This window comes from Plecotus auritus (genome assembly GCF_963455305.1).
Source record: "Plecotus auritus genome assembly, chromosome: 5".
Lineage (NCBI taxonomy): Eukaryota > Metazoa > Chordata > Mammalia > Chiroptera > Vespertilionidae > Plecotus > Plecotus auritus.
Window position 1 is genome coordinate 94,888,495 of NC_137776.1, and position 25,764 is coordinate 94,914,258.

Below are 25,764 nucleotides of genomic sequence, written 5' to 3' on the forward strand. Positions count from 1 at the left end.
CCATTCCCTCCATGGCATGTGCAATCACAAATAGACAGTGCACCTTATGACAGTACATGTAAAAAAGGATTGATAAACTGGAAACAATGAAGCAAAGTGGAAGGGACTATTCGGTGCTGGAGGGCGCTGGGCAGCCACCAGGGGAAGGCGATGGAAGCCTTGTTTATACTTTGAACCCAAATGATCTGACCACAGATGGATGGCCTTAGAATTAACACATATTTTATACTATACACATGTATATTTTTAATCTTCACTTGGCTACATGTTTAGAGAGAGGAAAGGTGAGAAAGGGAGAGAGAGAGAGAGCGAGAGAGAGAGAGAGAGAGAGAGAAACATTGATGTGAAAAATCTATTTGTTGCCTACCCTATGCGCCTTGATTGGGGATTGAACCCACATCCTAGGTATGTGCCCTGAACAGGAATTCAACCATAAACTTTTTGGTGTATGGGATGATGTTCCAACCAACTGAACCACTGGGCCAGGGCCATATTTAATATTTTATTTTTTATTTAAAGGGGCCAAGAAGGACTGATGATAAAAAAGTAGAATAGGGAATTAAAATAGAGAAAATAAAGAACAAAAAAGCATCTTATTCTATTTCATGGCCCAATACAAGGGGCACTGTACCCCTCTCAGGAAGCATTGGTCACTCCCTTCTTTGCCTTACTCGACACCTAACAGACTCTATCCCAGCACTTACATCATAGTCCAGACCCTTTTCCTCTGCCAATGTCCCTTCTCCAACGGCCGGGTCTCTGAGAAGCTGCCTGTGGCCTAAAGCCCTGGCTATGAAACCACAATGGCCTTCTTTTTCCCAAGGACCCTCTGACATAGAAATGCCTCCTCTTTCCTCTATTCTTTCATCCCAGGAATTAAAATGATTTTCTTTCTTTAAGAAGAAGAACCTGTTTTCATTTGAAAAGATAAGAGGACAGCTTAACCTGAGTAAGTTTCTAGTGGGAGAAATTTCAGGAAAAAAGATAAAGGTCAAAGAATTCTGAACCTGCCAAATCCAGTCCCTGCCAGGGAGAGGCCTGCAAACACGACTTTAAGTCTCATTGCTCCTCTTTCCCTGGCCTGGGCATCTTATTAAATGAATTTGCAAGCCAAGAATTCCATTCAGTATTTACACAGGTCATCCACTGAGTTCACCCCTGACTTCTTAAACCAGAGTGCTGCGATTGACAATGGCTGAGGGCATTTTCTTCCTCCCAGGAGAACAAAGAGAACTCCTTTAAAGAGTGACACTCTCATCCTCATTTCCACCAGATTCCCAAAGGCACCTTACATCAAAGAAAGGTTAAGAAACCTGTACTAACAGAAGACTCTTAATCCATCTCAGAAAGGTGAGAATCAATCTTATAAAACCTTTAGAGAATGACTTTTCCCAATTAACCATTTTCCATATTTGATCTCCTAATCTTTTATTTCTATCTGTAAATATTCTTAACTTCCATTAGTATTTTCAGAGGTATATTTTTCACCAAAATGTATCCAAGTCACATTAAAATATCCCTACCTCTTTATAATACAGTATCACCAATATTGTTCACTGGCAATTATATCAGTGGCCTAATACCACCAACATACTGGGAACAAGCTGTAAGGATACCAGTTCTTAATTCCTAACCGAAGCATTTCAAAGTCTGCAAGTGAAACTCTAGCAGAAAAAATACAAATGCATGACTACACCTGAAAGTAATACAAAATCACAAAATCTCAGACTTGGAAACACACTGAGTTTATTATTCTGTGTCATTCACTGCTAGAATCTTATTATGACATCCCTAATAAATTGTCATTTATTATTTGATGACTTCCAAAGCAAGGAATCCACTATCACCTAAGGTATTTTACTTGCTTATTACAATCCTGAGTTCCTAGGAGATTCATCCTTAAAGTTAGGCAAATTCTGACTTCTAGTTGGACTGTTTGGGACATATGAGCAACTTGGATTTTTCACGTATCTAGGTTGATTTCCAGGAAATTTAAGGCAGTTTCTCTCTCCTCTCTCTCTCTCTCTCTCTCTCTCTCTCCCTCTCTCTCTCTCTCTCTCTCTCTCTCATCTCTCTCTCTCTAATTATGTTTTGAAAGAACCTTATCTTATCTTTGTTGATCTTCATAGTCCCTGATACTGTGCATTGACTCCAGAGAGTCAATGAAAGGATGAGTGAATGAGCACATATCTTAGTTGTGCCTCTGCAGTGAAGAGAGATGGCAGGAAATGCTCAGTATCCTAAATCTCTGAGCCATCCATCAATGTCTACTGCGATAGGAGTTCCCTAGAGCAATGGCGGGGGAGTGGGTTTGGGTGGTGATTCTCTATCTGAGGCTGAGTGAAGAGAGGGCAGCACTTCATTACTAACCATGACTTGGACACCTATTTCCCATGAGTTAGATGGAGCTGCCAGGCCTGCACTTTTACCTTTGCACTGAGATCTAAGTTTAAAACAAACAAGCAAGGCACAGTTTCTCTTTGCTTTCTTCATTTAGCCAGGGTTTTAAAAATGTGGGTGTCCAGCCCTAGTCATGTAGTTCAATTGGTAAGAGTGTCATCCCCAATGCCAACGTTGTGGGTTTGATTCCCTATCAGGAAACATACAAGAATCAACCAATGAATGAATAAATAAGTAGAACAACAAATTAATACTTCTCTCTATCTCTCTCTCTTCCTCCCTTTCCCTTCCTCTATCTCTAAAATTAATAAATAAATTAAAATGCAGGTGTCCATTAAGTCAAGTACATTTTTTAATTACATGGGGCTTTAGAGTATAAGAAAACAGGGAATAAGGTAAAATTCAATAATGCCGTACCAATTAAATAAGTTCAAATTATTTAAAACATGATATGTTTCAAAAAAATAACACTCTTAGTTTAGCTGTTGTGGTGGAGTATACAGAATAAGCTGCCAGTCTTGGAAAAGAGGATTGAGTCCCAGCTCTTCTCTTTATTTGCTGTAGAATTTTAATCAATATATTAAACATTTATGTCTTAGTTTCTACAACTATACAATATTGGGTATATTAACACCAACAATCACACAGGGTTATTGTGAGAATTAATGTGTACATTAATTAGAATAGTGCCCAGCATAGAGTATTCTATAATAATAAAAGTGTAATATGCTAATTACACTGGACTGCTGAATGACCTTCTGGACGTCATTCCAGAAGTCCTTCCAGATGAAGCCGCAGCAGTGGGGCAGAGGCAGTTAGGGGCGATCAGGCAGGCAGGCATGCAGAGTGGTTAGGGGCAATCAGACAGGTAGGCTAGTGGTTAGGGTGGTCAGGCAGGCCGGCCAGCGGTTAGGAGCCAGTGGTCCCGGATCGCAAGAGGGTGCAGGCTAGGCTGAGGGCCCCCCTACCCCTGTGCATGAATTTCATGCACTGGGCCTTTAGTATATTATAACTGCATAATGGAGTTAAGACATATTTAGTCTGATATAGTGATTTCTATTATGCATTGTCTATAGGAATGGCCTGATAGGTACAGATGTGCCTGTGGGACCACACAATAGATGCATTGGGGGAATCTTGCATCTCAGTGCTCTGGAACTATCTTACTTAGAGTTCAACCACATCATAGTAAGGTTATCCAGTTTAGAGAAAAGGTTGTTGGGCTGATTATCAGGAGATCTGGCTTCTAGTCTCAGCTATGCTATGAATTAGCTGGCTGACCTGTGTTAACCAGTTAATCCAGGCCCCAGTGTCCTCAGCCAGCCTTATCAACCTCACAGAGATATTAGGAAAGAAAGATTGAGAACTAAGGGTTCTAATCATACAAATGCCTGCTGATAATTAAGAGGCCTAAAACCCATATTGTCTCTTTTCTCTCCCAAATAGTTCTGGAACTACCAGTTATCCTTCTAGTCTTTCTCTCCCTCTCTTTTTTGGTTCCATCATGTTGTTCTTAGAATGAGTGATCTTCTTAGTTCTAGTTGGACATTGTTGAACTAGAAGTAAGATAGTTCCAGAACACTGAGATGCAAGATTCCCCCCAAAGCATCTTTTGTGTGGTCCCACAGGCAGATCTGTACCCTTCAGGCCATTCCTATGGACACAGACAATGCATAACAGAAATCACTGTGTCAGATTAAATATGTATTACTCCATTACACCATTCAGGCCTGATTCAACTCAGAGGCCCGCCAGTTTTGATGCTTGTTTTAGTCCTATACACCATTCTTTATGTTCAATGCTGTAAATAGTTAAAGCAAGATCAAACTAAAAAGGAAAAAACACACACACACACACACAAGAAACAGTAGTGCAAGATAAATAGCAAGAGTCTGTGTCTGAGGTCTGGAGAGGGCATGGTGTCAGATGCATATCTCAGTCTCCTTTCTCCCATCCCCCACCACAGTTGATCCCTGTGGAGATGGTTCTAAAGCCCAGACACATCTCATTATAACAGAAAATTACAAGAAGAGAAAATACATATTCTTGATCACAGAAAAGTGTCTTTGAGACCGTGCTACAGGGATGTCCACACCCTTGCCCTCTTTGCCCAATCCTAATAATTGTTTGTTCCCCTAGGATTTTGATCACATAGTGTCCTTGCCATGACCATATCAATAGTCCTCATTCTGGCAATGTTGTGAGGGCAGAAAAGTCATGAGGGCAGAAAACCTGACTTTTCCTAACAGCTGTCAAGACTGGTATCCTTCACCATCCTCATATAAAGTGGACTCTAACTCCTTTATCCCTCTACTCTTCACATATCCCATTTTGTTCACATTTTTTTCAGAATCTGATTCTCAGAACTCAGATCTGTATCCCACAAGGTTACGATCCACATATACTACTTCTCTCCAAGATCTAGACAATTCACTTCTATTAATACAGCCTGCATTTATGCTAGTTGCTTTAAAAGCCCTTAGTAAAGGAGACTGCAGTAAAGATGGCAAGATATATGTGACAAGTGTCCTTCTGAAATTCAGATATGCTTATGATCTTCTTTTTACACTTAATGGATTCCAGCACAGAATAAATAATAAAGTGATACCACTGTACAGTCGAGGCAAATTAAAGTAGATGCATTTGACTTTAGTGATGAACTGACACTGGCCTGGAATATCAATTGCAACTCATAAAGGTCAAGTTCAATCAAGGGTTTGCCTGGAGGTCTGGAAATAAGCTGCTCAGGTGACACCAAATTTAGGTTGAAATTTTGCAGAGTTCTGGAGGGCATATACTTTCCCTCTAGCCCAATATGACACTCCATCAGACTCCCTGCCGTCAGTACTCACCATTCTTGCAAAGCACGACAGCCAGGAAGTCGTGAGAGGAAGAATTGATATAAAGCAAGAGGCTGGGTGCCTGGGCTGTCACAAAGCTAAGTGCGATGTTTTCCTTAGATGGAGCTGACTCTGCATAAATTGCTGAGGAAGACTGGCTTAGATTCTTGGTCACTGGGTAGGGTTCTTGAAACATGTAAGTAACTGAAGTGCCAGCCTCAAAAACAGCAGAAACCTCTGCAAAATACAAGAGGGGAAAACACACATTAAGGTATGAATTGAGTATTCAGGATATAATCATAGCTTGTTTATTGTTCCTATGCATTAGGCACTGTGTGAGGGTTTGTACATTAATTATATAATATGCTTTCCACAATAATTCTCAAGTGGCAGTAATCATCAACCTCATTTCCAAATGAGAAACATGAGGCTTACAGAGGCTAAGAACCCTGAACAGGTTGCACAGCTAAAGGAGAGAGCTGGGATTTGCATTGTGAAATTCAGGTCTAATTTAATACATATTTTCAGAATAACTACCATGTGCAAGGCTCATTTTTCAAGAAGCAAAGATAAAATGTCCCTGCCTTCAACATAGTATAGAGAAATTTCACTGGGACCATCTTACTTTTAAAACTGAGAAGCTAAGAATTCTGGTTTGTCTTTTTCTCATGTATCAGGAGGGTTTTAAGTGGGTTCTAAATTACTGAGAGCAGGACATGGGGGAGGCATTGCTCTGTGGTGTTGGGTGAAGTGTGGGGATCCATGGAAATAGAAGAGAGGGATCCATGGAAACAGGAAAAAAGGTATAGATGGCCTACTCTTGGACTCAACTTTTCAAATGTTTAGGAATTGGCATCCAATCCCAATAAAGAGAAAATACTTGGGCAAATAGGCCTCATGTGATGCACTACATAGAGTTCTGCCACCGCTATGAGGAAAGTAGGCATCCCCATGCTGATGACATTCAATCAGCAGGAACATGCCAGCCCCAGATCTTACTGCGCAGTGTCCTTGTCCCACTGCCAGGTTAGTGGGGCCAGCACAGGATTGGGCTTCAGCACTGGGTGGGAAACCTTGCTCAGTTCCAAACTAGCTGTGTAGTCCCAGGGAAGCAGGTGAACACTGTGAAGACTGTTTTATCCTTGGGCAAATGGGAAGCATGAATCTTACCTCAATGATCTAGAAGTAGTGCAAGAGAAATAGCAAGAGATTGATTTCTTTGTGGAGAAGTAAATGATGTGTGCAAAGCACTTAAGACAGTTGCCCACCACAGTTTGAACTCATAGGCTCCCAAACCAGAAGACAATTTAACCAGAACCCATTCCAATTTTCTTCATTTAAAATATCTGTTTATTGACTGCACATTTATCCAAATGCTGAGATATGGTCTTCTCTTATTCAAGGCCACTCTGAAATTCCCTTTTAACTTTGTCTCTGTCCAGCAAAGGTTCCCTCTTAGAGCAGCATAGCTTAGGTCTAGAAGCAAGCCTCTGTCATAAAGATAGTAAGCAGGAAGCTGTATTGACATAATTTATCTTTCCAACTGACATACGCAATGTTCCTAGTTCTTCATGAAATGATCTCATTGAATTAATGGCACCTAGAACATAATCAAACCTGGCTTTTGCTTTCTAATTTGATTGCAAATTTGTTCTACTTTTGTGAAAACTCTATAACAACCTGCAACTGTGCCAACAAAAAAAATGAAGGTTGCATATTTATGTATATTGTTAGCAGTTTGGGAATACTATTTTATATTTGCTAAAGGTTCAGATAAAGTGTTCACATTAACAAGAAAGTCCTCCCAATTACAAAGATATGCAGTGGAGACTTGTGACCATGATGATGTGGGTTAATTATTAGTTTGATTCAAGCACTTTCCTTGAGTGAACTAACTTCCTTGGGGACATTTTGCCTGCCTTTTGAGCTACTATCTCCTGGTTAACAGAAAAATGGTTTTCATTTGATGTTTGGTTTGTGTGTGTGTGTGCAAATGTAAGTATAATTTAGAGCATTCTGTTATGTAGTACTAGAGGCTCAGTGAACAAACTCGTGCACCAGCTTGGTCTCTTGGCCTGGCCTGTGGGATCAGGCTGAAACCAGCTCTGCAAAATCCCCCGTGGGGTCCCAGATTGCAAGAGGGTGCAAGCCAGGCTGAGGGACCCCACTGTGTGCAGGATCGGGGCCAGGGAGGGATGCAGGAGGTTGGCCAGTCAGGGAGGGACCGTGGAAGGGCTCCAGGGCATGTCTGGCCATCTCACTCAGTACCGATCAGCAGAACCCCAGCAGCAAGCTAACCTACCAGTTGGACCATATGCCTCCTGGTGGTCAATGTGCGTCATAGCAAGCAGTTGAGCGGCCTTAGCATATAATTAGCATATTATGCTTTGATTGGTTGAATGGCTGACGGGCCGACCGGACGCTTAGCATATAAGGCTTTTATTATATAGGATATTAAATATGGGCATACATAGTACATTTTTTCTTGATACTTAAGACATGAAATTAAAATGAAAAGTATTTTTTTAATTAGAAATGTCTTACCAACTTTCTTTCCTCCCTCCTCCCCTCTTCCTACTATTTTTATTGTTTAGGTATTGTCAATTTCAACACAAACAAAATTCAGCAAAACACCTGGATTCTATTATTCTCTCAGTTGATTATATTTTATAATCTAAGAATTTAAACTCTCTGATTGGCCTAAACATACAAAACCATGGAGATAAATAGAAGAAACATCTTAACTGTGAAGATGTTTATCAGTGACCATGGTGCTACTGCAGGACCACAATGCCAATATTAACACACCTCTAGAGCACCAACCGGGTGGAAGAAACTATGCTGATTATACTCTGAGTAGACAGGATACACATTAAAAAATAATAACACTGATGCAGGATAGCCTAGTATATGATGTGTGAGTGACAGAAAATAATTTCTGGAGTTGGATATCTTCATGGGCGAGAGTAGCCTAGGAAAATCTGAAAGAGGAGCTCACTATTGATTAGGCCTTGACATGTGGAATGAACTAAGAGAAGGATACAGGAGACAGGGTGGGGCTGCAGGAGGTGTGTGTCCCTGACTCACTTGGAAACTGGCTGTGCCATTCTCCAGTACTCACAGGATCCCACTAACCTCAGTTCACTCACATATAAACAGGGATGAATTCAGTGTTGTGGTAGAAAGAGTAGAAGTAATCATGTAAAGTCATGGCACATAGTAGGAACTCAATAAATAATAGCTGGTCTTTATAACTGTGATAGAACAAATTAGAACAAGCATGAAGACCAATCCTTGGTAATTAGTTAGCTAGAGCTTACCTAAAAATCAGTTAGGTTGTAATTATTTCAGGAAAACATCAAACACGCTGAAAATAAATTTAAAAATTGGCATGACATTAAAAATTTGTTCTTAAAATCCTATCTAATAAAATAGTAATATGCAAATTAACTGTCACTCTGCAACAAAATGGCGGCACCCATAGGCACAAGATGGAGGTGCCCAGTCCTCTCAGCCCTGCCAGAGGGCTGCTGCTGAGAGCCGGCAGAGTAAGTGGCCTGGCAGAATGCTGCCCAAAGACTCTCCTGACCCTTTATAAAAAGCAAAAACAAATTCACTCCCCATGTAGTGATCCCCTCCCAGCAGTGGCAGCCTGGGCTGGGGTCTCAGCCTGGGCGGGGCATGCCACACCACCATGGCGCGATCCCCTCCCAGTGAAGGCAGCCTGGGGTCTCAACCACTGAGTCACACTAGCCAGGCAGATATGGAGGAATCTTAAATGTTCCTTTTTTAAAAAAATATATTTTATTGATTTTTTACAGAGAGGAAGGGAAGGGGATAGAGAGCTAGAAACATCTATGAGATAGAAACATCGATCAGCTGCCTCCTGCACACTCCCCACTGGGTATGTGCCCCAAACCAAGTTACATGCCCTTGACCAGAATCAAACCTGGGACCCTTGAGTCTGCAGACTGATGCTCCATCCACTGAGCCAAACCAGTTAGGGCTGTCCAATATGTTAAAGAAAAAAAACCTATCTACTATAGAGGGAATATGCAGGGGAGGGCATTTGGGGGTGACCGGGATGTCAGGGAAGGGCAGTTGGGGACGATCGGGATGGAAGGGGACCAGTTAGGTGTCGATCAGGCTGGCAGGGGAGTGGTTAGGAGGTGATCAGGCTTGCAGGCAGAAGCGGATAGGGGCAATCAGGCAGGCAGGTGAGCAGTTGGGAGCCAGCAGTCCCAGATTGTGAAAGGGATGTCTGACTGCCTGTTTAGGCCCGATTGGGCCTAAACAGGCAGTCGGACATCCCCCGAGGGGTCCCAGATGAGAGAGGGTGCAGGTTGTGCTGAGGGACATCCCTCCCGCCTAGTGCATGAAATTTGTGCACTGGGTCTCTAGTTTTTATAATAATAATCCTGTTGATATGTACTTTTATGAGTCCTTATTATATAGCAATATATATTGCAATATTTCAGATAAAGTGATAAGTTATCTGGCATTTGCTTCAAAATAATAAAGAAAGATAAGTGGGTGTGAGCATTTAGGTTAATTAAAAATGGCCATGAGTTGATAATTACTGAAGATAAATAATAGGTGCATGGCACTGTAAAATTATTCTCTCTATTAGAGTGTACACATGATTTTCTTTTGTAGTAAAAAGTAAAAAAAAAAATAAGTCCTCAGAAATGTAAATATTAGACAATTTTTTCAAGTTTTTTTATAACTAGTAAAGTGTAAGCTAAATATACATATTACTTTTCACTGAAATTCTATTACTAAGAAAATAATTTATTAATGTGTTTATCACAGCATGAGGCCTGGTGCATGAAATTTTTGCACGGCGGGGCGGGGGGGGCGGGGGGGAAAGCTGTTCCTCAGCCCAGCCTGTACCCTCTCCAATCTGGGACCCCTCGAGGGCTGTCCGACAGCACTTTTAAGCCCGATCCGAGCGAGTATGCAAATTAGCTCAATCAAGATGGCTGTGGCCACGGAGAGAGCAGGAAGGAGGCTTGGGTTTCCCTGGCAATGGAGGAAGCCAAGCTTTCCACACATCCTGGCTGGTCCACTCCAGGCTACAAAGTTTCAATTATAGAAGGTAAATAAATCCCAACAAAAATGGCAGCAGCCACAGAGCTCGAGAGAGCAGGAGGCTAGGGTTGCCCCCGGTGATGGAGGAAGCCAAGCTTCTGAAGCCCTGGCCTGCCTTGGCCTCTGCTACAAAGTTTCAATTGTAGAATATAAATAAATCCCAGATACCAGGGCCTCTGCTTGGGTCACCGGGGGGCATGGCCAGCCTATAAACCACCACAGGCCCCTCGTCCAGGCCTCCCCACACCCCAAGGGAATCCCCACCCTGATCCGGGACACCCTTCAGGGCAAACCAGCTGGCCCCCACCCATGCACCAGGCCTCTATCCTATCTAATAAAAGCAATATGCAAATTGACCATCACTCCAACACACAAGATTGCTGCCCCCATGTGGTCAAAGATCCTGCCCCCATGTGGACACAAGATGGCCACCATATGATGTCCAGCAGGGAGGGCAGTTGGGAGGGACCAGGCCTGCAAGGGAGGGCAGTTGGGGGCAATCAAGCCTGCAGGAGAGGGCAGTTAGGAGAGGGCAGTTAGGGGTGACCAGGCTGGCAGAGGAGGGAAGTTGGGAGTGACCGGGCCTGCAAGGGAGGGCAGTTGGGGGCAATCGAGCCTGCAGGAGAGGGCAGTTAGGAGAGGGCAGTTAGGGGTGACCAGGCTGGCAGAGGAGGGAAGTTGGGAGTGACCGGGCTTGCAGGGAAGGGCAGTTGGGGGTGACCAGGCCTGCAGGGGAGGGCAGTTAGGAGAGGGCAGTTAGGGGTGACCAGGCTGGCAGAGGAGGGAAGTTGGGAGTGACCGGGCCTGCAGGGAAGGGCAGTTGGGGGTGACCAGGCCTGCAGGGGAGGGCAGTTAGGGGTGACCAGGCCTGCAGGGGAGGGCAATTAGGGGCAAGCAGGCTGGCAGGGGAGCAGTTAGGCATCAATCAGGCTGGCAGGGGAGTGGTTAGGGGGTGATCAGGCTGGCAGGCATAGCAGTTAGGGGCAATCAGGCAGGCAGGCAGGCGAGTGGTTGGGAGCCAGCAGTCCTCGATTGTGAGAGAGATGTCCGACTGCCCGTTTAGGCCTGATCCCACCAGGATCTGGCCTAAATGGGTAGTCAGATATCCCTCATGGGGTCCCAGATTGGAGAGGGTGCTGGCTGGGCTGAGGGACACCCTCCCCCACCCTGTGCATGAATTTTGTGCACCAGGCCTCTAGTAAATTATATAAGAATGTCTACTAAATGAATAACAAAATTCAGGATATAAAATGTAATGGACAGACATCTTAGCTACATTGAATGCAAAAAAAGGAGCTAGTAGAAAATTGGATTTTCTTTTTAATTGTTGTCTTTGAGTAGATTGGCTTTTCATTTTTCTAGATTTCCAAATGTGTTACTAATTAGAATTCAAAATAGCTTATCTAATATTTTTAATTTAAAATAACTTCAATGATAATATGACAGTCATATCCAGATTGTTCTAACAATGGTGGGGATAGTGGTGGGTTAAAGACAAGCACACATCAAAAATGGTGTTGAAACATCTGGATATCCACATGCAAAACAATGAAGTTGGACCCCTGCCTCACACCATATAAAAATTAATTCAAAATGGATCCTCCAAGACTGAATATAATATCTAAAATTATAAAACACTTAGAAGAAACTAAAGGCATAACTCTTCATGACCTTAGATTGACAATGATTTCTTAGATATAACTCCCAAAGCACAAGCCACAAAAGAATAAAGATAGATAAATTATTCTTCAAAATGAAAAAAATACACCAAACTTTTGTTCTTAAAAGATACTACCAAGAACCTGAAAAATGGAGAAAACATTTGCAAATCATATATCTAATAGGAAAATTATATTCAGAATATACAAAGAATCCCTACAACTGCACAATTAAAAAAAGCAAAAACAAAAATCAGCAAGATATTTGAATAGGTATTTCACCAAAGAAGATATACACATGGGTAATAAGTACATAAAAAGATGTTCAATATTAGTAGTCATTAAGAAAATTCAAATCAGCCCTAGCCAGTTTGGCTCAGTGGGTAGAGTGTCAGCCTACGGACTGAAGGGTTTCAGGTTCGATTCCGGTCAGGGGCATGTACCTTGCTTGTGGGCACATCCCCAGTTGGGGGTGTGCAGGAGGCAGCTTATAGATGTTTTTCTTTCATTGATGTTTCTAATTCTCTATCCCTCTCCCTTACTCTCTGTAAAAATCAATAAAATATATTAAAAAAAAGAAAATGCAAATCAAAACCACAGTGAAATCTCATTTTACTTGTTTACAACAGTATTCTCAAAAAGGCAGACAATAACGTGTTGGTGAGGAAGTGCATAAGTCAAAATCTTCATATTTTGCTGGTGAGAATGTAAAATAGAGCATCCACTTTGAAAAACAGTTTGCAAGTTCCTCAGAAAGTTAAACATATGGTTACAATATGACCCAGCAATCCCACCTCTAGGTTCAGATGCAAAGAACTAGACAACATAAGTTTATACAAAAGCATGTACAGGAATGTTACTAGCACTATTATTCATAATAATACACACACATACACACACAAAGAGGAACATCCCAAACTATCAACTGATAAACAGATAAATGAAATGGGATGCTTCCAGAGTCTGAAATAGTCATTGGGAAATAAAAAAGAATAAAGTACTGAAAAATTCTACAACATAGATGAACTTTGAAAACATGCTAAGTGAGAGGAAGCAGACTTCAAAAAGCTATATATTGCATGATTCTATTTATATGAAATATTCAGAATAGGCAAATCCATAGTGACAGAAAATAGATTAGTAATTTCCAAGAACTGGGGAGAGAGGTTGGTGGGGAGTTTCTACTAATGGGTATAAGATTCTTTGCAGATAATGATGAAAATAGTCTGAAATTAGATAGTGGTGATGGTCGCACAACTTCATGAATATGCTAAAATCTCATGAATTGTACAAATTAAAAAAGTGCATTATCATTGTATGTAAATTACATATTATTTTTTTTCAAAAAGAAGCACAAAAAACTACATATTTGAATCTTACTGCCACATTATTGTATAGAATTAAATTAGGATCATATAGGGGGAAAAGGAGCCTAAAAGATGGTTGGACCTCCATCTCTGACATTTATTAGCAAGTCACTAAACCTCTGTGACCATCAGTGTTTTCGTAAGTTAAATTCAGATATTACCATCCTCCTTACTAGGTTTGGGAATAAGAATAAATATTTTGGTCAATAATTATAAACTATGGATAAATCTCCCTAATTCTGCCCCAGATATTTCCAGTATTTGCGCACCCTGAAATATACATGCCATAGTAAGTTTGCACAGAAGATTGCTCCAATAGAGAGCCACTTTGTTCAGGTAGCTAATGGCGCCATTTCAGTTCCATGCCATGTTTCCCAAAGGCAATTGGCATGGCTGATAGACTTGGTGAAAAGGCTCATCTTATAGACTTGGGGACTGCTGAATATAAAGAGAATTATTTCCTTATATTTAGGAGATGGGCAGGGGAAGTTTGGAAATAGTGAAATATGAAACAAGCTGAAAGGCTAAACACATGTTTCTGTATTTTGCTTGTAGATCAAAATAAGAAGTGGGGAAAAAGCACAGAGGATAATCCAACAAATTTAGTCAAATGATACAGTGAATGGACAGTAGATAATTCATAGGAGCTTCTTCAGAGAAAGGAGCCAATGAAAAATTAGGCCACATTCAGAACAATATGATTTATGAGATATTTGAACAATGTCCCTGGAAAAATGCAAAGGTCTACATTTTTTTTTTTTCCAAATAGAAGCTTGGCTATAGATGCCGTACAACAAAGCCAAGATACTTAGTGCTGTCACCTGGTAGTGTTCATTCTGTATTTGCTTCTTCTAGCATGTGGAACCAGTTTAAGGTTGGCATTCACATTTTTCAGGGAAGGTGTTCAGAGATCTCCCCCAGCAGCACTTTGCTTCCTTTGCTACAAAAGGAGCCTATCTGATGGACCCTATTTTATTTCAGGCTGTAATGTAGGGCACTCTGTTGGCCCTACAATTTGTACAATTACTTTTCTCCCAAAGAGCGTGATGTACTGACAAGCAAGTAATTCATACTAACTGGGCAGTGCAGTTGGATGAAGAGTATGAATTATAGATTCTTTGAAGACAATCACAGGGGCTTCTGTCCATAATACTTTTAAATTCCAACAGGAAGTTGGATTAAATAAAGCATTGTTTGGCATAGGGGCTTGGGAAATGTGTTCTAATGAATTAACAAGACTTTTTATAACTGTCATCATCTTTTGATTATAAGTGGTGTTTAAAATGGTGATTAAAACATTTTATTTTGATAATTTAAATGCTGCTCTTTTTCAAAATTATTATTTTTTAAAAGTAAATGACTGTTTGCATTCACCATTTTTTTTTAGTTTCATATGTAGAGCATAATGGTTAGCCAATCATACACTTTAAAAAGTGTTCCCCCTAATATCCCAATGGGCATCATAAATAGTTATTAAAATATTATTGACTACACTAGAGGCCCTATGCACGAAATCCATGCAAGGGTAGACCTTCGTTTCCCTGGCTGCTAGCACCGGCTTCCTTCTGGCTGGTGGAACCTGGGCCACTGTTCCCCTAGCTGCAGGCAGCCAGCCCCGCCCTTGCCCACACCGTCTGCCCACGTCTGCCTCCATCCCCTTCCTTCCTTCCTGATTGATTATCCGCCCAGACAGCCGGTAGCCTGGGCCTCTCTCTGCAGGGTGATCATGGGGTGATGGTGGGGTCCCCGACCAATTGCATTGCACCCACCATGGCTGGCCTGGCGCCAATGCATGTCATAGTGTGGTTGTTCGTATGGTCATTCTGCTGTTCCGCTGTTTTGCTGTTTGGCCATTTGGTCAATTTGCATATTATGCTTTTATTATTATAGATTATACACTGAGTGGCCAGATTATTATGATCTCTGAACGGATAATAATCTGGCCACTCAGTGTGTGTGTGTGTGTGTGTGTGTGTGTGTGTGTGTGTGTGTGTGTAATATATATATATATTAGAGCCTGGTGCATGAATTCGTGCATGGGTGGGGTCTGGCCAGACTGGCCAGGGGGAGGGGACATGGGCAGTTGGTCAGCCTGCCTGCTGGTTGAACTCCTGGTCTAGGAGACAATTTGCATATTAGCCTTTTATTATATAGGAGGATATACATTGAGTGGCCAGATTATTATGCTTTCAGGGATCATAATAATATGGCCACTCAGTGTATATGTATATGCTACTTTACATTCCCATAAATATTTTGTAATTTCAATCTCTATTTATCAATCCATTCACATTTTTCACCCAGTCCACAACTCCCCTCCCATCTGGCAACCATCAGTCTGTTCTCTGTATCTCCAAGTCTATTTCTGTTTTGTTTTTTTATTTATATTATTCTTTAGATTCCACATATAAGTGAAATCATGTGGTATTTTTCTTTCTCTGACTGAATTATTTAACTTATATAATTCCCTCTAGATCCATTCATGCTGCCATAAATGATAGTATTGTGTTCTTTAAAAAAAAAAAAAATATATATATATATATATTGATTTCAGAGAGGAAGGGAGAAGGGAAAGGGAGAGGGAGATAGAAACATCAATGATGAGAGAGAATAATTGATCAGCTGCTTCCTGCATACCCCCACTGGGGATCAAGCCAACAACTGGGCCTGTACCCTGACCTGGAATCAAACTGTGACCTCCTAGTTCATTGGTCGATGCTCAACCACTGAGCCACGCCAGCCAGGCAGGATTGTGTTCTTTTTAATAGTCAAGTAACATTTCATTGTATATATGTACAACAACTTTTTTATTCACTTGTCTATTCTCTTGGGCTGCTTCCATAGCTTGGCTACTGTGTAAATAACCCTGTAATGAACATAGGGGTGCATATATTCTTTCAGATTAGTGTTTTTTTAAATTTCTTTATTGATTAAGGTGTTACATATGTGTCCTTATTCCCCCATTACCCTCCTACCCCCCCCACTCATGCCCTCATCCCCCTGTTGTCTGTGTCCATTGGTTAGGCCTTTATGAATGCATACAAGTCCTTTGGTTGATCTTTGGGTTCCTTTGGCTATATACCAGAAATGGAATTGCTAGGTCATAAAGCATTTCCAAATTTAATTTTTTGAGGAAACTCCATGCAGTTTTACACAGTGGCTGCACCAATCTGCATTCTCATCAACATAAGATTGACTTTTTCTCCACATCCTTGCCAATTCTTATTGTTTGTTGATTTTTTGATAATCATTCTGACAGATGTGAGGTGCTATCAGTTTGTGGCAAAGTGTGACCCTTTGGTGATTAGGACGATGCTCCAACCAACTGAACCACACCAGCCAGGCTTAGTTTATGAGTACTTTATAAATTTTGTGTTTAACCCCTTATCAGATGTATCAGGGGAAAATGTTCTTCCATTTGGTGGGTTATCTTTTCATTTTATTGATGGTTTCTTTTGTTGTGCAAAAACCTTTTGGTTTTATGCAGTCCCATTTGTTTATTTTTTCTTAGTTTCCCTTGCCCAAAAGTTAGATCAGAAAAAAAAAATGTTACTGAGAGAAACATCTGAGATTTTTACTGCCTATGTTTTCTTCTAGTATTTTATGGTATCAAATCTTACATTTAAGTCTTTAATCCATTTGAATTTATTCTTGTATATGGTGTAAGAAGGTGGTCTAATTTCTTTAGTTGTTTTTTTTTTTTTTGCATGTATCTGTCCAATTTTTCTAATACTATTTATTGAATAGATTGTCTTTACCCCATTATGTTCTTGCTTCCTTTGTCAAATAACAATTGACCATAGAGGCAAGGGTTTGTTTCTGGGTTCTCTATTCTGTTCCATTGGTCTATATGCCTATTTTTGCGCCATTGCTATGCTGTTTTGATTACTATGGCCTTGTGGTATGATTCCTCCAATTATGTACTTCTTTCTCAAGATTGCTATGGCTATTCAGGGTCTTTTGTGGTTCCATATATATTTTTTGAATTATTTGTTCTAGTTCTGTGAAATACACCATTGATATTTTGTTGGGAATTGCATTGAATCTGTAGATTGCTTTGGGTAGTATGAATATTTTAACAATGCTAACTCTTTTCATTCATGAGCATTGTATATGCTTTCATTTATTTGTATCTTCTTCAACTTCTTTCTTCAATTTTCTGAGTAGAGATCTTTTATGGTCTTGATTAAATTTATTCCTAAGTATTATTTTAATGCAATTATAAATGGGATTATCTACTTTGTTTCTTTTTGATAATTCATAATTGATGTATAAAATAATTTCTGGAGATTTATTTTGTATCCTGCTAATTTACTAAATTTATTTATCAGTTCCATATATTTTTGTTGTTGTTGTTCATCTTCACATGAGGATATTTTTCCATTGCTTTTCAGAGAGAGTGGAAGGGAGTCGGGCGGAGAGAGAGAAACATTAATGTGAGAGAGACACATCAATCAGTTGTCTTTTGCATGCTCCCTGCCAAGGGGCAGGGAGTGAAACCACAACCCATGTCCCTGACCTGGAAATGAACCCAGGACCCATCCATGCTCAGGCTGACGCTACAACCACTGAGCAACACCAGCCATGGCTCCACATTTTTAAAGTGAAATATTTAGTGTTCTCTTGTTATAGTATCTTGACATCTGCAAATAATGACAGTTTTTCTTTTTTCCTTTTGAATTTGCATGCCTTTTATTTCTTCTTCTTGTTTTATTGCTGTGACTAGGACTTCTAGTACTATGTTGACTAAGAGTGGTGAGAGTGACAACCCTGTCTTGTCTGCAGTTTTAAAGGAAATGTTTCTGTTTGTTTGTTTTTTGCCATTGAGTATGATGTTGACTGTGTGTTTGTCATATATTATTTTTATTATGTTGAGGTATGGTCCCTCAATTCCCAGTTTGCTGAGAGTATTTATTATAAATAAAAGGAGGTAAAATTTTATCAAATTCTTTCTCTGCATCTATTCATATGATCAGGTGATTTTTAGATTTCATTTTATTTACTTAGTATATCATGTTAACTGATTTGCAGATATTGTACCAATGTTACATCTCAAGCATAAATGCCACTTGGTTATGGTGTATGAACTTTTTTAATATATTAGCTGGTTTACTAATATTTTGTTGAGGATTTTAGCATCTGTGTTCAACAAGGATACTGGCCAATAGTTTTCTTTCTTTGTAGTGACATCTATTTTTGGAATTAGGGTGATGCTTGGAAGTCTTCCTTCCTCTTGAATAGTTTGGAATAGTTTGAGAAGAATAGGTATTAGTTCTTCTTTGAGTGTTTGGTAAAATTTTCCTATTTGTTCAGGACTTTTGTTTGTTTTATTATTATTATTATTATTATTATTATTACTGCTTCAATTTTGTTAATTACTAGGGGCCTGGTGCATTAATTCATGCACCTTGAAAGGACCTGTGGACCGCAAGGCTGCAGTGCGCAAAGGGGTGGGTCTTGGCCATTCTCCGGGCCCCTGGGTCCCTCTCTGCTGGCAGCCCTGCTCCTGCCGCCGCTGCTCCCATGCACCGACGGCGCCAGCCCCACTTGCACCTGCTAACAGCATGGAGCAATTGGGGCCAGTGCTAGCATCAGGTGTGAGCAGTGGCCACTGCCCCGATCACCCCTCAGGAGCAAGGGGAGGTGGAGAAGCCCTCAGGGGCGATTGGGGCCAGCAGCCATTGCTCGCACCCACTGATGGCGCTGAGTGATCGGGACTGACGCTGGGTGCCAGCAGCCAGCAGCGAGTGCGAGGGGCGGCTCTGGCACTGGCAGTGGGTGCGAGTGGGGTCGGTGCCAGCAGCAGGTGGGAGAGTCGGGCAGGACTACGATGAGCAGGAGCAAAGAATTTTCAGTAACCACCAGAGGCTTGCCCCAATGAGAGCGACCTGTGCCCCACCTTGGTTTGGCACCCCCGCTCACCTGCTCCACCATCCTGCCATGGCCGACACCCACCATGTTCCGCACTCTGCCACCTGTTGCCAAAGCGCCCCAAGTTCCACACGTGCCCCTGGTGGTCAGCACATGTCATAGCAACCAGTTGTGTGGTTGTTCCACACTTTCGGTCTATTTGCATATTAGGGTTTTATATATGTAGATAATCAGTCAGTTCAGATTTTCTGATTCTTCTTGATTCAATTTTAGAAAATTGCATATTTCTAGAAATTTATCCATTAGTCCAATTTCTTGGCATCTAGCTGTTCGTAATATTTTCTTACTATTCTTCATTGCTGTGTTGTTACTGTCAGTTGTTACTTCTCTTCTTTCATTTCTTATTTTATTTATGTGGATCAACTGTCCTTTCATCTTGAAAAGTCTCCTAAAGGTTTATCAATCTTGTTTATCTTTTCAAAGAACCAGCTCTTGGTTTTATTGATCTTTTGTACTGCTTTTTAGACTCTTTTTTGCTTATTTCTGCTCTGGTCTTTATTATTTCCTTTCTTGTGCTCTCTTGGGGCTTTGTTTGTTGTTGTTTTATTAGTTCTATTAAGAGTGAAGTTGAACACCTTACTTGAGATTTTTCTTATTTCTTGAGGTAGGCCTGAAATGCTGTTAATTTTCTTCTTAGGACTGCTTTTGCCATGTCCCATAGATTTTGAGTTGTGTTTTCATTTGCATTTGTTTCCAGGTATCTTTTAATTTCTTCTTGATTTCATTGTTAACCTATTCATTGTTTACTAACATGTTATTTAGCCTCCTTTTCTTTGTGGGTTTTTAGGTTTTTGTTTTGTTTTTTTCTTCTGATAAATTTCGAGTTTCAAACCATTATGGTCAGAGAAGATGCTTAATATGATTTCAATCTTCTTAAATTTGTTGAGATTTGTTTTTGTATCCTAACATGTGGCCTACCCTAGAAAATGCTCTATGTGCAGTTGAAAAGAATGTATATTCTGCTGTTTTGGGGATAAAATGCTCTGAAAATATAAATAAAAATAATCTAATCTAGTGTGTCATTTAAGGTCATTATTTTCTTGTTGATTTTCTGTTTCTAAGAGCTATTTATTGATGTCAGTGGAGTGTTAAATTCCCTGCTATCATTGTATTACTGTTGCTATCTCTCATCAAGATTTGCTTTATATATTTAGGTGCTCCTATATTGGGCATATACTATTATATGTTTATAAGGGGTATATCCTCTTTTTGGATTGCTCTCTTTATCATTATGTAGTTTCTTCTTTGTCTCTTACTATAGCCTTTGTTTTAAAGTCTATTTTGTGTGATATAAGTATTGCTATCCCAGCTTTATATTTTCATTTACATTTGCATGAAATATATATTTCTGTCACTTTAATTTTAATCTGTGTGTGTCTTTCATCCTGAGTTGGGTCTCTTGCAGATAACATTATATATGGGTCTTGTTTTCTTATTCATTTAGTTATCCTATGTCTTTTGATTGGAGCATTTAAATTGATTGCATTTAAAGTGATTATTGATAGGTACATATTTATTTCCATTTCATTCTTTATAACTATATTCCTCTTTTTTCTTAAAGAAGATTCTTTAACATTTCTTGTAATATTGATTTGGTGGTAATAAACTCTTTTAGCTTCTTCTTGTCTGGGAAGCTCTTTAATTCTCCTTCTATCTTAATGATAGCCTTGCTGGGTAAAGTAATCTTGGTTGTAGGTCCTTGCTTTTCATCACTTTTAATATTTCATACCTCTCCTTACTGGCCTGTTGAAAAATATCTCTGTTGAGAAATCAGCTGACAGTCTTATGGGAGCTCCCTTGTAGCTAACTAACTGCTTTTCTCTTACTACTTTTAAGATTCACCCTTTGTCTTTAAACTTGGAACTCTGCACTTCATGAACTTGTGTGTCTTTTTCTTTCACCAGGTTAGGGAAGTTTTCAGCCATTATTTTTTCAAGTAGTTTCTCAATCCTCTACTCTCTCTCTTCTCCTTCTGGCACCTCTATGATGAAGATGTTATTGTAATCCATGTTCTCTGAAAGGTCATTTCAACTATCTTCAGTTTTTGTATTCTTTTTTTTTCTACTCTGATGGGTATTTTATGCTACCTTGTCTTCCACTTCATGGATTTGATACTCTGATTTATGTAATCTAATGTTTATTTCTTCTAGTGTATTGTTCATTTTAGGTATTGTGTACTTAGTTTCTGACTGGTTCTTTGATGGTTTCTATGTTGTTTTTCACACTGTTAACATTCTTACTAAGTTCCTTGAGCATTCTCTTAACCAATTTTTGAACTTTATATCAGGTAAATTGCTTGCCTCCATTTCATTTATATATATTTTTTCTGGGAAATTTATCCTTTTCTTTCATTTGGGGCATGTTTCTTTGTCTCTCCATTTGGCTGTCTCTTTGTGTCCATTTCTGTTAGTAGGTAAATTTTCTGTATCCCAGTCTTATTATAGTGGCTTATGTAGTAGGTGTGTTTTGGGACCCAGTAGTATAATCTTTTGAATCACCTGTGCTGGGTGCTCTAAGAATGTCCCTTGTGTGGGTTATATGAATCCTCCAGTTGTAATTGAATCTTGATTGCTAATAAACCATTCATGTGTGAGGTCAAAAATCATGCTGGGTGACTTTGAGGATTAACTATGACCACAGTGTACAACCTGTTGTGCAGGTGCTGACCACACAAAGCAGAATTCACCTCAGCAGGGTCTGGTGCCTCCTGAGATGTCCCTTTGGATGTGCCTTTTGTGTAGCTAATTGGATCTTGCTCATATGTTGTCTGATACTTGCCACAAAGTATTTAGATTTGGGGGCTTCTTGGGAGGGACAGTGTTGCGGGTCAATGTCAGATGCTCTTATGACTGGCTCTGGCCTACCTGTTTGGAACTGCCAAGCAATCCGCAGTTTATGGTTGCCTCTGTTGGGCCTGGGTGTGTGTGAAAAGGACCAAATTGTGCACCAAGGCCAGCTTTTCCAAGCACCAGCCCAGGGCCAGGTCATCAAAAGGCCCAAGACACCCCAAGATCCTCCTCCACCTGCCTCTGCCTGCTGGCTGCCTATTAGGCACAGTCACTGAAAGAGCCTCTGATGGTACTCAAGTTGCAAGAAGTTGATTCTCAGTGAGTTGCCAGACAGTGTGTGTTGTTCACCAGATTGATACAGATTCAAACTGAGTACCAGTGCTGGGTCTGAGGCTCCTCAGCAAATATCCAAGGGTAGCTGCCACCTGTCAGGTGTCCAAAGACCTTTGCGGTGTGGCAGGGTCTCAGAGAGTCATCAGGGTGAGACCAGTAGTGTTTATCAGGTCCAAATAGACCAAGATTTGGCCATGTGAAATAAGGACTCTGCACCGGTCATATGTGTGAGGGAAATACAGCCCCCATCCTAGAGCCACAGAGCTCAGTCACTGACACTGAATCCTTCCAGTCTTCTATACCCAGAGTCCAGGCAGTTGACTCCTCCATAGGGCATGAGCTTTGAAGACTCGAGTGAAAGGGAGTCTGGAGGGTGGGTCTATTGCATTTCCCCAGGCTGATGCCATATGTAATCGAGTGCTTCACTCAAGAAAGATGTTATTGGCCGTTTTGGTGAAGGACTCAGCACAGGGATCCTAGTAGCTGTCCATTCAGCACTCTCCCCAGAGCCACAAATGCCAATCTCTTCTCACATGACTCCATTCTGCTCTTTCCTCCTTCCACTGGAGCCCAGGGTGACTGTCTGCAAATGATATGTGTTGTCCCTTTAAAGGGGCCCCTGGGTCTCTAGAAGACACCTAACTTTTTTTTTTCTTTTTGTGACTGGAGCCCTACTGATTTTACAGCCAGGCATTATGTAAGGGCCTTTTCCTGGCTTTGGTGCTCTCGTGAGCCTGGTGTGGAGTTGAGACCCCACACTCCTCAGGGAGCACCTTTGCAGCTGAGATATCCCTCCCAATTTTCAACTGCAGCCTATAGTAGCAGGGCCAGCCCTTGTCATGCCACCTTTAATGTGATTTCTTCTGTAAATCCTTGATTGTAAGACTTCTCTTCTGCTAATCTTTAGTTGGTTATTTAGGTTGATTATTCTATATTTTAGTTGTAATTCCAGTATGGCCCTGGGGGAGGTGAGTGTAGCTTTCACCTATTCAACCACCATCTTGGATCTTTCTCTAAATGGTGCGCTTGAAAAATTGTTTTTTATTATTTACTCAACAAATATTTTATCAATAAAATAAGCTTAAACATTATGCAAAGACGGATAGTTGACCAAATTTTTCATCATTCTATTTAAAAAATGCTTACGTATTTACAATGAAAAAAATGAGATTTTACATTTTGTAGTGTTACCTTGAATTTATCTAGATAATTTACATCATGACTGCCATTTCTTGTCTAAGGTGTGTATCCATCATGCTTAGCTTTTGTCAATGCAATTAATTAATAAAATTCAGAGGAGATGTTGTAAAGCATCAGGACTGGAATTTTGACTCCTTTGTTCTATCTTCAGTTCCCTGATGAACTAGATATGAGTATCTGTGGAGGACTTTTATTTATTTTTATTTTTTAAATATTTTTATTGTTTAAAGTATCACATGTAGTAGTACATATATCTCCTTTTTTTCCCCCTTGACCTTCTCCCAGCCTCCCTTACCTCCTGTTGCATGAGGACTTTTAAAGACTCAAACCCCAATTATGTCACCTGTAGAATACGGAGATTTTATTAAATACAAGATTCTGATTTTACTAACTTACCTCTACTAGTCCTATTGTAAAAATTACTTAGAATTGCTTAAGGGTCTATAAGGTTCCTCCAGGGCTAAATTCTATGAGTCTTTATTTTTTTTTAAAAAATATGTTTTATTGATTTCAGAGAGGAGGAGAGTGGGAGTGAGAGAAAGAAACATCAATGATGAAAGGGAATCATTGATCAGCACACCCCACACTGGGGATCGAGCCCACAACCCAAATATGTACTCTGACTGGGCCATGTGGCTGGGCTATGAGTCTTTAATTATATTATGGATTGGATAATTGGAACTGGTAAGTTCAGTGCACCCTTCATGATTCAGTGACCCAACATAAGTGAGAGTCAACCTTTCCCAGTGCTCAGCTGACTCTTGGCCATAGCGAGCCTATTTGCCTTATTACTATCCATTTAGTACAATTTCACTGTCAGGGTCTATACACAATGTCATGACTCTATGTAATTATGTTGAGGAGATATGCAGAGTCTCTTAAAAGAGAAAAAATGAGGAAGACTAAATGATGGATTGAGGATTCTGCATGATGAAGGAATAATATGACTTGGCCATAGGCTATAGTTACTACTACATGGTACATTGAAAAACAAACATGACTAGTGTACCTTTTTTGCAAAAGGGCCCTTCATATGGTGAATTGGTGCAATCGCAGAAGTATCCACTGCGCTTCTCCACACACTTGCCCCCATTATGGCAGATGCTGCCATAACTACTGCAATGGCCTGGGCATCCTGGTCGGACTCCAGATGTGACCTTGGCACGCTCCTCCAGATCCAGTTTCTGCCCATTCAAGTGTAAGGAGCGTATGCATCCTAGAAAGCCTTTCTGTTTTGATGATGTTCCTCCTAAGTGATGAAAAACAAAAGAAAAAAAATAAGGTATCACAGGGTTCAGATTTTTTAAGTTTAATTTTGGCATTCATAACAGTCAACTATTGTTCTGTTGTGATGCTATGGTGAAATTTTTCATTGAAGTTTCCATAGAGAATTAGAAATTTAAAGAGTCTAGGGGAAATGCATGCCTTTTCAGGCTGGGAGCAACACTCCTCCCACCCTCCCACTCCCATGCACACACACCCAAAATTTGTTTTTAAATAGTTATATTTCATGTGGAATCCTATACTGTACATATTTAAGGTAGAACCTTCAAGATAAAAACTTGTCATGCTCCTTGCAAATGAAATAAAATGTGTTTGTAGTCTACTGCAGACATTTCTCTGAAATGGAACACACAGAGGGAAATTGTGCCTCTGGCAAAGTTAGAAGTGAGCTATTAGGCTCCTGGAGTTAGAAACTGCAAAAGCATTGCAGTGCTTATGGGTGCAGCACAATGGGCTAGAAAGAGGGTGGACTTTAGGACAAGACAGACATGGAGTCCAACTCCATGTTGCTAGGTGATCCACCACTGACTCACATGAACCCCCCACTGGTCTGTAAAATAAGAATAAGTCTATTTCATGTGTCTATAGTAAAGCTTAGTGAAGATATAGTACATCCTCAATCACTGCTCTTTGTTACCCCTTCTCTTGAACCCTCACAATGGTATATACATATTGATCTCAGAGATTACACTCAAATTGTTATTTGGATGACAAATTTCTTCTGCTGGAATACAGAAAAGAATCCAACTTTTAGCTGAGGGCATATCTCGAAGGTTTCAGAGACATCCACAATGCTCATTGCAAATTATCTATCAACAGTGAATCAAAGAAGATACAGAATGTTTTGTTACTATTTGAAATCCAGGATTCT

At 40.3% G+C, this 25,764-nt stretch overlaps 1 protein-coding gene across 1 annotated transcript in view; it reads right to left on the bottom strand.

The window, feature by feature from the left end:
- The window catches only part of CNTNAP5 (contactin associated protein family member 5), an 886,665-nt gene that overhangs the window by 118,849 nt on the left and 742,052 nt on the right, over nucleotides 1-25,764 (bottom strand). The window contains exons 18-19 of the mRNA XM_080671382.1: nucleotides 24,619-24,858; nucleotides 5,253-5,477 (exon numbers count right to left, since the gene is read on the bottom strand). Coding sequence (XP_080527508.1) covers nucleotides 5,253-5,477; nucleotides 24,619-24,858 — 465 coding nt within the window. The remainder of the gene's footprint in view (nucleotides 1-5,252; nucleotides 5,478-24,618; nucleotides 24,859-25,764) is intronic.